Source organism: Aythya fuligula, chromosome Z, assembly GCF_009819795.1.
Source record: "Aythya fuligula isolate bAytFul2 chromosome Z, bAytFul2.pri, whole genome shotgun sequence".
NCBI classification, from domain to species: Eukaryota; Metazoa; Chordata; class Aves; order Anseriformes; family Anatidae; genus Aythya; species Aythya fuligula.
In genome coordinates, this window is record NC_045593.1 from 14,817,628 (window position 1) to 14,831,859 (window position 14,232).

A 14,232-nucleotide genomic window follows, 5' to 3' on the forward strand; every position below is an offset into this window, starting at 1 on the left:
TTCAGACCAGTAATATTCTTTGAAAACCAAAAGCTGAAATGCTTACTGAACCTCTATTTTAGTTTAGAATATGCAATACATCAAATAAAATGTCCAGAAAAATAAATTATGTGTGAGTAATACCATGGAAAGTTAATCTTCTGACAAACAGTACAGTTTCATTGACAGATTAGGCTGAAGACAATTAAAAACACTTCTGTCAACATCCAGATTCATGGAGGTAAGTTTATCGTGATCATCACAGGAGTTAATTGCCAGGAAAAGGAATGGTTGTACTAAGCCTCCAGACAAATACAGCTTCCTACACAGAAACCCAGGCAGAAGAAAGCCTTTCAGTCAGTTTATGTCATTTAACATACTTAATAGATGTCTTCTATTTTTAACAGTGAAATAGGATTGTGGAGCCAGTTGACGACAAGCCATTATTCATCGCCAAAATCCCTTACCCAAGGAATCTAGTTTTAAAATTAAAAAATCTACAGCCATGATCCGTATTATGTCTTAACTGTCATTTCTTATTTTTTTCAGAAGAGAAAAAAGCTTAAGTCCTGGTCTACTACATTAGATTTATATTACCGGCTGACAGGTCAAAGACAAAACAATGTTATTTAAGATTTGTTATTTAGTTCCTAGACACTGAAGCTCTAGAGATTGCCATCAAAACATGTTCAATGTACATTAAGAATGGCAGGCCTCAAAAAGTTATCAGCTTGAAACAGCTTCAAAAGTGCAAGCCTCAGTTTCTCAAGGAAAGATTTCTTTAATTGTTTTTCAGGAGGTAAGAAGAATGTGAGGAATATGTTCTCTCTATAATTAGGGTTCTGGACACCACCCAGAGGCAGAGAGAGGTACAACTCTTTGTCTAGGAGCTTTTGAGCTGTGGTAATTCAATATTGTAACAGAAAATAGTGTGATACTACAGTGTTGTGATTGTTCTTTTGAGATTGGGGTGGATGCACTGATCACACACGCTCACCAAATCTGTAGATGACACCAAGCTGAACGGTGCAGTTGACACAGTGGAAGACGGGGATGCTGTTCAGATGGATGGCAGGCTTCAGAGGTGGGCCTGTGCAAATGTCTTCAAGTTCAACACAGCCAAGTGCAAAGTCCTGCACCTGGGCCAGGGCAATCCCAAGCACCAATACAGGCTGGGCAGAGAATGGATTGAGGCCAGCCCCGAGGAGAAGGACCTGGAGGTGTTGGTTGATGAGAAACTCAACATGAGCTGGCAATGTGCGCTTGCAGACAGAAAGCCAACCATATTCTGGGCTGTGTAAGAAGCAGCATGTGCAACAGAGTGAGGGAGGGGATTGTGCCCCTCTGCTCTGCCCTTGCAAGACCCCACCTGGAGTCCTGCATCCAGCTCTGGAGCCCCCAGCACAAGAAAGACATGGAGCTGTTGGAGTGTGTCCAGAGAACGGCCACGGGAATGATCAGAGGGCTGGAGCACCTCTCCCATGGAGAGAGACCAAGAGAGCCGGGGGTGTTCCGCCTGGAGAAGACCTTATAGTGGCCTTCCAGTACCTAAAGGGGGCCTACAGGAAAGCTGAGGAGTGACACTTTGTCAGGGGGTAGAGTGATAGGACAGGGAGGAATGGCTTTAAACTAAAAAAAAAAAAAGGTAAATTTAGATTAGGAATTAGGAGGAAATTCTTTGCTCATCTGATGATGAGGCACTGGCACAGACTTCCCAGAGAAGCTGTGGATGTCCCATCCCTGGAGGTGTTCAAGGCCAGGCTGGACAACCTGGATGACCTGGTCTGGTGGGATGTGTCCCTGCCCACAGGATCCCTTCCAACCGAGATCATACTATGTTTCTATGATCATGAGCTTTAAAGCCAAATGTATGTAGTAGTAGAAAAATGTCAACTTTCTCAGGAACAATAGCTAGCCTTTCAGAGCAACTGGACAAAGGCATTAAATTAGGAAACAGGTTAGTTTCTTTCCTGCAGCTTCAACAATGAACAAAAATAATTGCTTTTAAAATCATTTATACATATGAATTTCATTTTTAGGTGTTTAAAAGGTTTTATTATTTGGGTAAAAGCAACCAGGTGTATTTAACAGTAAATCTGGACAATATATAGAAGCATCAACAACAGTAACATTGAGAGAAAAAAAATAAATGCAGCCATGTGACAGTATGCAAGCTGCAACACAACATCATTAATATAGGGAATACTGGACACTGAAATCAGTAACTCAGTTGAGCAACTTTTGCCATTGTCTTATCTAAAGGGTCTGGAAAAGGCCCAAGGTTGTATTTATTTGTAAAGTATTTCTTAGATTATTTATGTAAATTACTAGATTTTACTAAGTTGTATTACACTATGCATATAAATAATAGAATTCTCTTCATTTAAAAGCTGTGTTATTACAATGTCTGATTCAAACTATGGGCAAAACCCCTTAGCTCAAAGTAGCAATGTTTTCTTTAACTTGCTCAATACTTTTGCATTGAAGTACTTACACAACTCTCCAACCTACAGCTACCCATCAGTACGGACCTACTGCAGAAACGGGCTTCTGCAGGATGGCAAGGGTGCTGACTCTGCTGTTACCGTGTCTAGGCTTTTAAGGGATGGTCAGTATTCCAGCCTGTTTATAATAGAAATAAACAATGAGCAGGAAAAAAATGAAGGAAATTTCAGCAATCAACTCTGGAAACCAAAAAAAAGACAACTGTGACATGAACTGCTCCAGCACAACAGTTAGAGGAAACAAAAACGTGCCGGGTGTACTCTGCTGTATATTCTTATTATTCCTCATATGCAGCAGAAGGCTCTAAGTGTTGCTGAGAAAATACATCTTATCAAATCCTGTACAGCATACATACAGCATTCAAAATAACAGACTGTGTTAAATGTATGACAAAAAAAAGTATAACTCTACTTATGTATAATTTACAAGTAAAAAAAAAAAATGCCAGCATGTGCTTTCAAAGATTTTTAAATTAGCTTTTAAAGCACAGCTATGATGATTTATAAAAATTGAATGTAAAATAATCATAATTGGTCACAATAAATAAAAATAACACAATATTTTAGTCTTTATATTAATGTACTGTTATGTTACAGAACTTTAATTATTATTACAGAGTTTTTCTTGCTTTAAAAAAATGAAGGAAGGCTGAAGCAGATGGATATTGTATCCAGGGTTCAAAACACGTATCAACAGAAGTCTTTCTTTGTTATTTTTGTTTCTTTTTAAGTAAACAGACATCCTCTCTGCTTTTATTTTTAAAATTAATAGTATTTCTAACACATCTCTGGTGAACACAGGAGCTTTTCTCTGATCGAATTCCTCTACACAAGAAACATGATAGAAACACGCTGACCCTCTACACTTCAGTCCAAGGACAGGTACCACAAGGACTACCCTTCACCTCCAGGCAGGTATGAGCAGTTACACCTGATTCACCCCACGCACCCTTAGGTCCCTAACACTGAGCATTTAGGTTAAGACTCCATCCATCCTGTAGTCTCACAGGTTGCTTGCATACTACAAAGCCAGCACCGCCAAGAAACGTCGCTGGCCACTGTCACTCCAGCAGTGTTACCCAGGGGTATTTTTCAGATGGGTCCTTGGCACGGCTGTGGCCAGACAGCTCTCCCCTGCTATTTCGCAGGACGAGGTGGGGTTAGAGCTGGCCACAGGCATTCCCCCAAAACATAGTTTGTCCATGGTCACCCTCTCCAAGGTCACAAAACCACTCTGTAGAAGGACCACAGATCAGTCTGTGCTGGTGCACCCAAAAGCAGTCCTGGTGCCTTTATAGTGTAGTTATTATATATGGTAAGAGGGCCCAACAAAGTGCAATTTAGGCTCCTATGTGAGCTGAATCGTGCTTTGGAGATACCTTTTTCTCCTACAGTGTGAGGAGACCCTGAATAAATACAGATTCATTTCTTCACTGCCTCCCTTCAGTGCCTAAAAATTATGCAGAGTGAAGGCAGATAAACTATGTCTTCCACGTATATGTATATTAAAATATTTCCTTATGTATGTTTTTCACAAAGTCTACAGCTGTTCTATGAATATTCAATTTACAATTTACAAATAGATACCTAGATAAACGTGCACACATTCAAATATACATGGATACTACAATACAATTCAATATCTACAGGTAACAGTAACAAAAAGACCTTCCCAAATTTGATCAGAGGTTTTGTACAGTTCTTAAATAATCTTTGATTCTTGTGCACATACTCTCTAGAAAAAATCTGCAAAAAATTAATAACAAAACTTCAAAACTGAACTCCTCCTTTGCCAAACAATAACCAGTTGTCGGAGTAAGAGGAAAATGGCTAAACTAAAGATAAACGGCAATTTAAACAAAAGGAACTACTTCAACATTCTGCAGATAATTTCCGCCTCGATGACAGAAGCCAACTAGATGCATCACCAGGAAGCAACAGCTCTTATCAGCAAGTGAGGGAAAACAGTGATGCTAGCAATAAAAATTAACTTAAAGACAAAAATTGAAGTGCTATTTCAGGAAACCGATTTATAGGAAATTGTTGAACATGACAAAAAAAAAAAAAAAAGTGCAGAAAATGCTCTTAGCTCTGCGGAAAGGTTGAGGCCTGCAGAACAAATCCTGTGTTCTGACTAATAGGAGAGAAGCTGCAACATGTGCTTTTCCAGGAAACTGGAGGTAAAAAGCCCATACTTGTTCAGACTTTTTTGTTTCAGCTCATGTGCTCTGCACTGAAGAGCTGCAGATCACACACCCTTAGCCTCATTTTAGTATGTCATGTGTAAAGCGTCCTCAAGGAAGCTAACAGCAAAGTAGTTTATATACACAATATACACAATTGCACAATAAGTAATCATGCTAAACCCTGAAACGCAGTGATTGGGTATTTGGACTAGAAGTCGAGACAATCTTATCAAGCCCCTGTTTGCACTACACAACGTTAGAGGAATCAGCCTACCTACTTTCTCTGCATTTTTGTATGACTGACATTACACCTAATCAAAGCAAGTAATTGCTGAAATTAAAAAATTTAATTTTAGTTATGGAATACTGATACTGGTCACTCACTCTGAAAGAGGCAAGTACTGTCTGGAAGAGGTAATACCTGATGTGAAAATTACATCCGGGACTGATAGCAGGAGGAGATAGCTGTTGAACAAAATGCAACCAGGTCTCCTAGACCCAGCCCCCATCGTCCTAACACAACCCACTCCTCCTAAAATACCCAGCATATTCTAACATACCCTACTTCTCCTAGGCTACTACATAATGTAATTGAGCCTCCTGAAAAGTTTCTGGCAAAGAGAGCTCTTGGATTTTCTGAAAAACATATATTAACACTTTATTATGTAAATAATTCAGTGCTCTATTATCTGAGAATTGAAAGGCAAATTTTCCAGTGACCTTTGCCATGTTGGTTGCATATAAATAAATATGCCAGATAACCTGAAAGGAAGTCTATTACTTCAATGCTTTCGTAATTCATTAGTAAGCAAATACTTACGATAAGCAATACGGATCTAGACAGGCTTGAGAGATGGGCCTGTGCAAACCTCTTGAAGTTTAACAAGGCCAAGTACAAGGTCCTGCACCTGGGATGGGGCAATCCCAAGCACAAATACAGGCTTTAAACTAAAAGAGGGTAAATTTAGATAAGGCATTAGGAAGTTTTTTTACTCAGAGGGTGGTGAGGCACTGTCATAGGCTGCCCAGAGAAGCTGTGGATGCCCCATCCCTGGAAGTGCTCAAGGCCAGGCTGGATGGGGCTTTAGGCAACCTGGGCTGGTGGGAGGTGTGGGGCGTTGGAACTGGGTGATCTGTAAGGTCCCTTCCAACCCAAACCCTTCTGTTATTCCACAATCTAAACCTGAAAGATGCTGGTAAGTTGAACACATACAAACATTATAAAATCATGGCAAAGTTTTTTCAACTCTTCATTTGTCACTCATTTGGTTTGGAACTAGATGTTATTCTTTTGCTCCATTTGCTAAATGGAACTTTTTATAATGCTTAATCCAACAGACCACTACATTAAACATGCTTTTAAAAGGTCTGTGCCTCTCATCATTTTATGCCGACACCTTACAGGTATCTAGTGAGGAAAAAACTTAGTTATAGCATATATACCTAAGGAGTGACAGACCACACATTGAAGTGATGCTGGCATATTAGTGCCAGCAAAACAAAAAGGAAGGTTAAGTCTCAACTATGAAAATGTGGATTAAGCAGCAGATCAGAGAAGTTGGACGTGTCTTTTTTATAAAAGTGGGTTAGAGAAGTAATTTGGAAAATTCTTAAAGACTAATTCCCCTAGAAGAATAAACCACTTCATGAAGATTCATCTATTGTCCGCTCTGTCTGTAGCACTTCAGTATATCCTTCTTTAATATGCCACCTCAGAAGCTAAGTGTAAAACATTATTAGTCAGATAATTTAGATCAGCAAGTGACAAAGCAACATCAATTGTTAATTTCAACATTGGTAAATCTCTGTAAGCTCAGACAAAAGACAGTTTTCCAGATGAAAGCATGACCTTCCAAAACCGGTACCAGCTTGAGAGATGAAGATATTTTTTAATGCAATAAAGAAAATGTACCATCAGAAATAAGAGACCAGTGTTATTCTATTTTTCAGAATTAATTGAAACATTAAATGCAAATCAATAAGAACTTAAACCCAATAGTGTCTATTTGTATAAAAAAAAAAAAAAAATATGAAAAACATTTTTTGCACTTAGGCTTTAATGAGAAGAACTCTACCTCCACCTAGTGGACAGCTACGAAAACGTTTATTTAAAAAAAAAAAAAAAAAAAGATTGCAAAGTTACCTACATCAATATGCAATTCAGTTATATTGGAGATGCTAGTCAGACAAAAGATCTCCTCTCCTCGCTGTTAGTTTTTAATACATCTTATGTTTGAGGCAATTCCATTATTTAATCTCATCTGAACCCATTCTTAGGCTTGTGTCCACAGGACATGGTACCTACCATTCAAAATACACTGCAACTGTAAACTGCTGTTTTCAACATCCTGAAGCTGAGCAGAAATGTTTGTTCTTTTGTGTAGTGCTGGATTTAAAAAAAAAAAAAAAAAAAAAAAAAAAAAAAAGTATAGGACAATCAGCAAAAAAAATAAACTTTCTTTAAAAAACCTTTTTTTTATTTTTTTTAATTCCAGTGCATGGGGATACGTCCATGCTAGTATCTCAGTTTAAACAATCTGCCAGCATTATAAGTTTCCTATAAGCAAAAGTAATTTCTCATCTAAAATATATTCCATTCTTTCAACCAATAGACTGCTTCTCAAAAGACTGTGTACATGTTGGTTTTTTTTTAAATTGTCAAATCTCTCCTTCCCACATATATAAAGAGCAGACAAATGAAACACTTCTTCCATATATCTGACTTTTCACACTATCAGAGAAAAAAAGAAAAGATTAGTGACTACTGATTGTAACAACCTACCCACCAAAACCCTAGCTCAGAATTTCCTAACCCATGTCCCCCACAATATATTAGATCCACTGGGATAATCAACCTTATTCTACAGCTGTTCCCAGTATCTCCCCTTCTTCCTTCCCACTCCTCAGAAGACTGAAGTGTGGGTCAGAAACTGTTTTCTTCAGCACCACTTTTGCTCTGTCTCCAGACATAACAGGTTTACTGCACATGCATTACATGAGGTACATACAAACACTCCGCAAGCAACTGGCATAAAAGCTGAAAACCCATTTTTCTGGTGCCTGCAGCCCCGTACGATTCGCCTGTGCCGCTCCCGAGCTTAACAATGGGCAAAGAGCAGGCCGTATGAGTTTTTCTAGCAGCCCCATTATTCCTTGCTCCCCCCAGGAACACTGAGACTCACTTTACAAGCACAAATCAGTCGGTTTCATCTCACTTACCCGCAGAGAGGTACTTACCACAAATGAAAACAGGAACGTTTGTGGGGAAGTAACACCATCACTGCTGTGATGCTCCCTTACCAGAAGAACAAGCTACCTGACCTAACCAAACACAGAAGTGGTAAACACTGTTCCGTGTAAGTAACAGTGAATCCACTTTAAAAATTCACCCTTCATCGTATTAATTTTGCCATGCACATTACCTTATTGTCTCTTTTCAAAAAGAAACAAAGTTGAATTTATTACTTTCCACTCTTTATTCAGAGTCCTGCTTTTTCCCTTCTGTCTCCTTCCATAACCCCGTTCTTCTCTCCATCCCACAAGTACCACCAACTAAGATACCACCTTCAATTCCCACTAGTTTTCAGGCTTTTATTTTCTTCTGAAGTTCTGCAATGAATACCACAGCATCACAGAACTGTAGGGGTTGGAAGGGACCTTGAAAGATCATCGGGTCCAACCCCCCTGCCAAAGCAGGTTCCCTAGAGCAGGCTGCACAGGTAGGCATCCAGACGGGCCTTGAATATCTCCAGAGAAGGAGACTCCACAGCCTCCCTGGGCAGCCTGTTCCAATGCTCCGTCACCCTCACCGTGAAGAAGTTTTTTCTCATGTTGGTGCGGAACTGCCTGTGCTCCATCTTGTGGCCATTGTCCCTTGTCCTGTCCCCACAAACCACTGAAAAGAGGTTGGCCAGATCCCTCTGTCTCCCACACCTCAGGTATTTATACACATTGATGAGATCCCCTCTCAGTCTTCCCTTCTCCAGGCTGAACAGACCCAGGTCTCTCAGCCTTTCCTCATAGGGAAGATGCTCCAGGCCCCGTATCATCTTTGTTGCCAAAAAAGATCATCCCTTTATCAAAAAAAATCATCAAAATATCATCCTTTTAACTGAATGCAGCATAATCCAACTAAAAGTCTTTACCTGTTACTAAACTTTGCTACTTTTTGAAACAACCTACATTAAATATTTAATTTCTACACAAGCTGTACACTTATTCATTCAGAAAAAAAAAAGACCATGGAAGTCCAACACACAATTACAACAACCACTTTTCATCACAGAGAATAAACATTCCTTTCATACTGCTTCTTCAAGTTCATTGTGATGGTAGGCCAACTATTCCACCTGTCCTACTAATAAAAGCTTCTGTAGATTAAAAATCCATGTCAAATTTTTTTAAAAGAGATACGCCTGAAAGTTACATATGATGGCAATACCATACTACAATTGCCTAAACTCCACTGAGTGGGATAATTTCCCCTCACTTACCAGGACTACAGTTTTAAGTCAGAACTTACATTAAGTCTCAGATACAAGTGTTAACACCAGAGAGAGTGAAAAGTCTCCTGAAAAATACATTTTAATTTCTTGTTGCCTTTTTTCCACATTTCTTATAAACCATTTATTGTTTCTCAGTAGCTCACATAGGTACCCCAATGAGATACAGTTCTCATTAAAATCACAAACAAAAACACAAGTTGCTACTCATAAATGGGTTCTTTTTTTTTGTAAGGTTCTCTAACCAACATTAAAAGGAAAGTCTTAGGACGAAACTCAGTATCTCACAATCATTTAAGATTTTAAAGGCGCAAAGAATTACCTGCTGCTCAGAATAAATATAAAGCAGTCTGATCCAGCTGCAGACCACATGGATTATTTGCTGCTGTTCAAGAGATTTATTGCATTTTACAAACAAAACTTAAAATTTGTTACAAAAGCAAATGAAAAGATAACAAAATCTACACAGAACTGAGGGGTGTTTCACAGAATACATCATCCTAAAGCAAAATATGAAGAGGGTAAAGGTGGGAAGGAGGATGACAGAAATAAAGATCAATTTCTGTTCAACATACAGTAAATATTAGTGATTACCAGCTGTAGAATGAAAGCATTTTGAAATAATTCATTTTCTCAAGCTGAAAAAGATAAACTCTGTACCTTGAAAAGGATAGATCTGCCGTTCTGTGGATCGTTGTTTTTAACACTGGAAATAGTTTATACGAATATGTTAACAATACACAATTACTTGGGTTATTTAGTGTTCAAAGACATTAACATTACTGTAGCCAATTACTGCATTAAAGGTGTTGACTAATATAATGGCAGCATGTTTAAACGATTTAGGTTAATCTCAGTTTATTTAAAGTCATCTTTTAAAAGTTTCAAAATTGTATTGACAAATTTCTGAACTCAGAAAGCACAGAACTCAAGAACAGAGGTGTATGTATAGGAATGAATCACTACCCCCTTGAATAGTGTCAACATCAGAATGAACAGTAAAAACTGTAAGAAGATGAACCGTAAAAAGATGAATTATCTGATTAGAAAGCCTTTCCTCAAAGAAAATATTTTAAGCAAACCACATACAAAGCTTATTTAAAATAACATGTATAAATTTACCTGATTTAGACTTCTAGGATTTTCTCTCTTCCAGATTGCCCCGGTCCTCCCTTTTATAGACTGACAGGTATAGTTTATACAATCATAAGGGTTGGAACAGACCTCCAAGATGATCTGGTCCAACCATCACCCTACAAACAATGTCACCCACTAAACCATGTCCCTAAGCACCACGTCCAACCTTTCCTTAAACACCCCCAGGGACTGTGACTCAACCACCTCCCTGGGCAACCCGTCCCAGTGCCTGACTGCTCTTTCTGGGAAGAAATGTCTCCTCATTGCCAACCTGAACCTCTCCCGGCACATCTTGAGGCCATTCCCTCTAGTCCTATCACTGATCACCTGCGAGAAGAGGCCGACCCCCAGCTCCCCACTCCATCCTTTCAGACAGTTGTAGAGAGCAATAAGGTCTCCCCTGAGTCTCCTCTTCTCCAGACTAAACAACCCCAGTTCCCTCAGCCGCTCCTCACAGGACTTGTGTTCCAGGCCCTTCATCAGCTTCGCACCCCTTCTCTGGACATATTCCAGGGCCTCGATGTCCTTCTTGTAGTGAGGGGCCCAAAACTGAACATAGTACTCGAGGTGCAGCCTCACCAGAGCTGAGTACAGGGGGATGATCACCTCCCTGGTCCTGCTGGCTGCACTATTCCTGATCCAAGCCAGGATGCTGTTTGCCTTCCTGGCCACACTGCTGGCTCATGCTCAGGTGCGCATCAACCAACACCCCCAGATCCTTTTCCTCTGCACAGCTTTCCAGCACTTCTGCCCCAAGCCTGTAACATTGCATGGGGTTGTTGTGACCAAAGTGCAGGACCTGTCTGTCACTTAGCCATGTTGAACCTCAGCCCACTGGCCTCTGCCCATCAGCCCAACCTGTCCAGGTCCCTCTGCAGGGCCTTCCTGCCCTCTGGCAGATCAACACTTCCCCACGACTTGGTATTATCTGCAAACATACTGAGGGTGCACTCAGTTCCCTCATCCAAATCATCAATGAATATATTAAAGACAACGGGCCCCAACACTGACCCCTGAGGAGCACCACAAGTGACCAGTTGCTAGCTGGATTTCACTCCATTCACCACCACTCTCTGGGTCCAGCCACCCAGCCAGTTTTTAAGCCAGCCAAGAGTGTACCTGTCCAAGCCATGGGCTGACAGCTTCTCCTGGAGAATTCTGGGGGAGGCCGTGTCACAGGCCTTGCTGAAATCTAGGTGACTACATCAACAGCCTCATCTACCAGGCAGGTCACCCACTCATAGAAGGAGATGAGGTTGGTCAGGAAGAACTTGCCTTTCATGTACCTGTGCTGTCTGGGCCTGATCCCAATTGTCCCACACATGCTGTATGATTGTACTCAGGATGACCTGTTCCATCACCTTCCCTGGCACTTAGGTCAGGCTGACTGCCTGCAGTTCCCTGCATCTTCCTTATAACCCTTCCTGTAGATGGGCATCACATTAAAAAGTCTCCAGTCTTGGTAATGCTCCAGACCTGTCTGGATGACCACGACAGCTGACAGGTAATGGAAAGTGGCTCAGCAATCACATCCACCAGCTCCCTCAGCACCTGGCCCCAAGGATTTGTGACAGTCCAGGTGGAGCAGCAGGTCTCTGACTGTTTCCACCTGAACTGTGAGGGGTTTCTTGTGGTCCTTGTCCCAGCCTTCCAGGTCAGGAGGCTGAGTACCCCGAGGATAACTAGTCTGGCTAGTAAAGACAGATGTAAAGAAGGCATTAAGAACCTCAGCCTTTTTCTTATCCTCAGTAGCCATGTTTCCCCCTGCATCCAGTAAAGAATGGAGATTCTCCTTGGTTCTCCTCTTGCCGTTAATATATTTATAAAAACACTTTTTGTTATCCTTAACCATAGTGCCCAGGTTGAGCTCATGCTGGGCTTTAGCCTTCCTGATCTGTCCCCTACATACACTAGCAACTTCTGTGTACACTCTCCAAGTTGCCTGTCCCTTCTTCCACTGGACATGAACTCTCTTTTTCTCCCAGAGACTCAGCAAAAGTTCCCTGTCGAGCCACACCAGTCTTTGTCCCCACCAGCCAGACTTACGGCACACAGCGACAGCCAGCTCCTGCGCCTTTCAGACTTCCTTCTTGAGGAGCTCCAGCCTTCTTGAGCCCCTCTGCCCTTCAGGGCTGAGTCCCAAGGGACCCTCCCTGCCAGTGTCCTGAACAGTCCAAAGCCTGCCCTGAGGTCAGTAACTTTGTGACTTCACAAAGAATAGAGAACTCCACCATGCCATGGTCACTCTGCCCAAGACAGCTCCCGACCACCACATCTCCCAGCAGTCCTTCTCTGTTCGTAACAGCAGGCCTAGCGGGGCACCCCCTCCGGCAGGCTCACTAACCAGCTGAGTCAGGAAGCTGTCTTCCACACCCTCCAGGAACCTTCTAGACTGCTTCCTCAGGGCTGTACTCTATTTCCAGCATATGTCCAGGAAGTTAAAGTCCCCCACGAGAACAAGTGCTGACAATTGAGCAACTTCTGCCAGCTGCTTATAGAATGCCTTTTCTGTCTCTTCATCCTGGTTGGGCGGTCTGTAACAGGCCCTCACCAGTTTAACAGAAGATGAGTGCATGCTGACCTATTATGGAAATATTTGTATCAGGAAAATAATGTCACTGCTGATTTGGAACAATGAATAAAGCAGAGATGCTTCGTATGACTAAAGCCAGAATACAGAGTTAAATATCCAGCATTCTGAAGATTTTAAGAGGACAATTCTCAGAATTGTGGTTGTTTGGGTTTTTTTTTTTTTTGATCTAGAGAAGAACTAGTCAAATTATGTAGTTAATATATTACTTATAACCCCTCATACTTCCTTTATCCATCCCCCACTGCAAAGTGCCTTTCTGCTTGAAGCATAACAGGAGAATAGAACCATTTATGCAGTACCCCTTCAAAAATCTTGCTGAAATACAACAACTCAGTACTCCTACCAGAAGATGTTCAGAGAGGCCACCTGAACCTGGCTTCTCTGAAGAATCTGCCAGAATTGCTGCGCATTAACTGCTTTGTTTTGTTTGCCTGGTCACTGCATGGGTGAAAACGCGCCTACTTGTAACAACTGCTGCACAGGATTACCACACACCTGCAAGACAGGAGAAAGCTCGCAGAGCACCTGAAGCATTACGTACAGCACGGCTTCACCCATAACATCTTATTTTCCCCCTCAAATCTCACACCCATTTTTTTTTGTCTCTCCCCCGTTATCGCTTTTCGTCACGCAGACAGGCAGAAACGAGACGCGAATACCAACATGACACCGCGGCAGCCAACCCCCCCGCCCCCAGCAAAGAGCGCGGCCCGTTCAGCGAGCGCGGCCGCAGCGCTACCTCCTGCTCTCGGCCAGGCTGGCGCCTTCGTCCTTCAGCCGCCGGCTCTGCTCGGCGCTGCCCCCGCCGCGGCCTTCCTTCCTCCGCTTCGCTGCGGGCACGCAGCCGTCGTCCTCCTCGTCCTCCGGCAGCCCCCTGTCATCCGCGGCGTCCGCCTCGAACTGCCGGGAGGTGGCCCTGGACACCTTCTCGCCGATCCGCCGCTTCCACCCGAAGGAGGCCATGTCGAGCGGGGACGCCCCCTGCACCCAGCCACCCGCCCGCCGGCCGGCCGGAAGCGGAAAGGCGCGGAGCGGAAGGGCAGGTGCGCTTATAAACGCCGCGGGGTGCGATGGGAGATGTAGTCCACGCGCGGAGGGGGAAGACTAAAAAGGGGGGTGCGGCTGTGTCGCCGCGGGGGGTGATGGGAGGTGTAGTCCCTGCGGGTTATCCCCGGCAGCCACTGGGGGCGCGGGGCTGTGGCGGCGGCCATGACGCGATGGGGGAGGGGCCGTGCTGAGGGGCAGGGCGCGGGCTGTGTGGAGAAAGGGCCGGTGCTGGTGGAATTGAAACAACTAAAACAAAACAAAAGAATCAAAAGCAAAACAAAAGG

General features: G+C 42.6%; 1 protein-coding gene across 1 annotated transcript in view; it reads right to left on the reverse strand.

The window, feature by feature from the left end:
* Window positions 1-13,897, reverse strand: part of TTC33 (tetratricopeptide repeat domain 33) — a 51,260-nt gene extending 37,363 nt beyond the window's left edge. The window contains exon 1 of the mRNA XM_032206194.1: window positions 13,641-13,897. Within this exon, the coding sequence (XP_032062085.1) occupies window positions 13,641-13,864 (224 nt within the window). The 5' untranslated portion in view covers window positions 13,865-13,897. The remainder of the gene's footprint in view (window positions 1-13,640) is intronic.
* Between the last annotated feature and the right edge of the window lie 335 nt (window positions 13,898-14,232).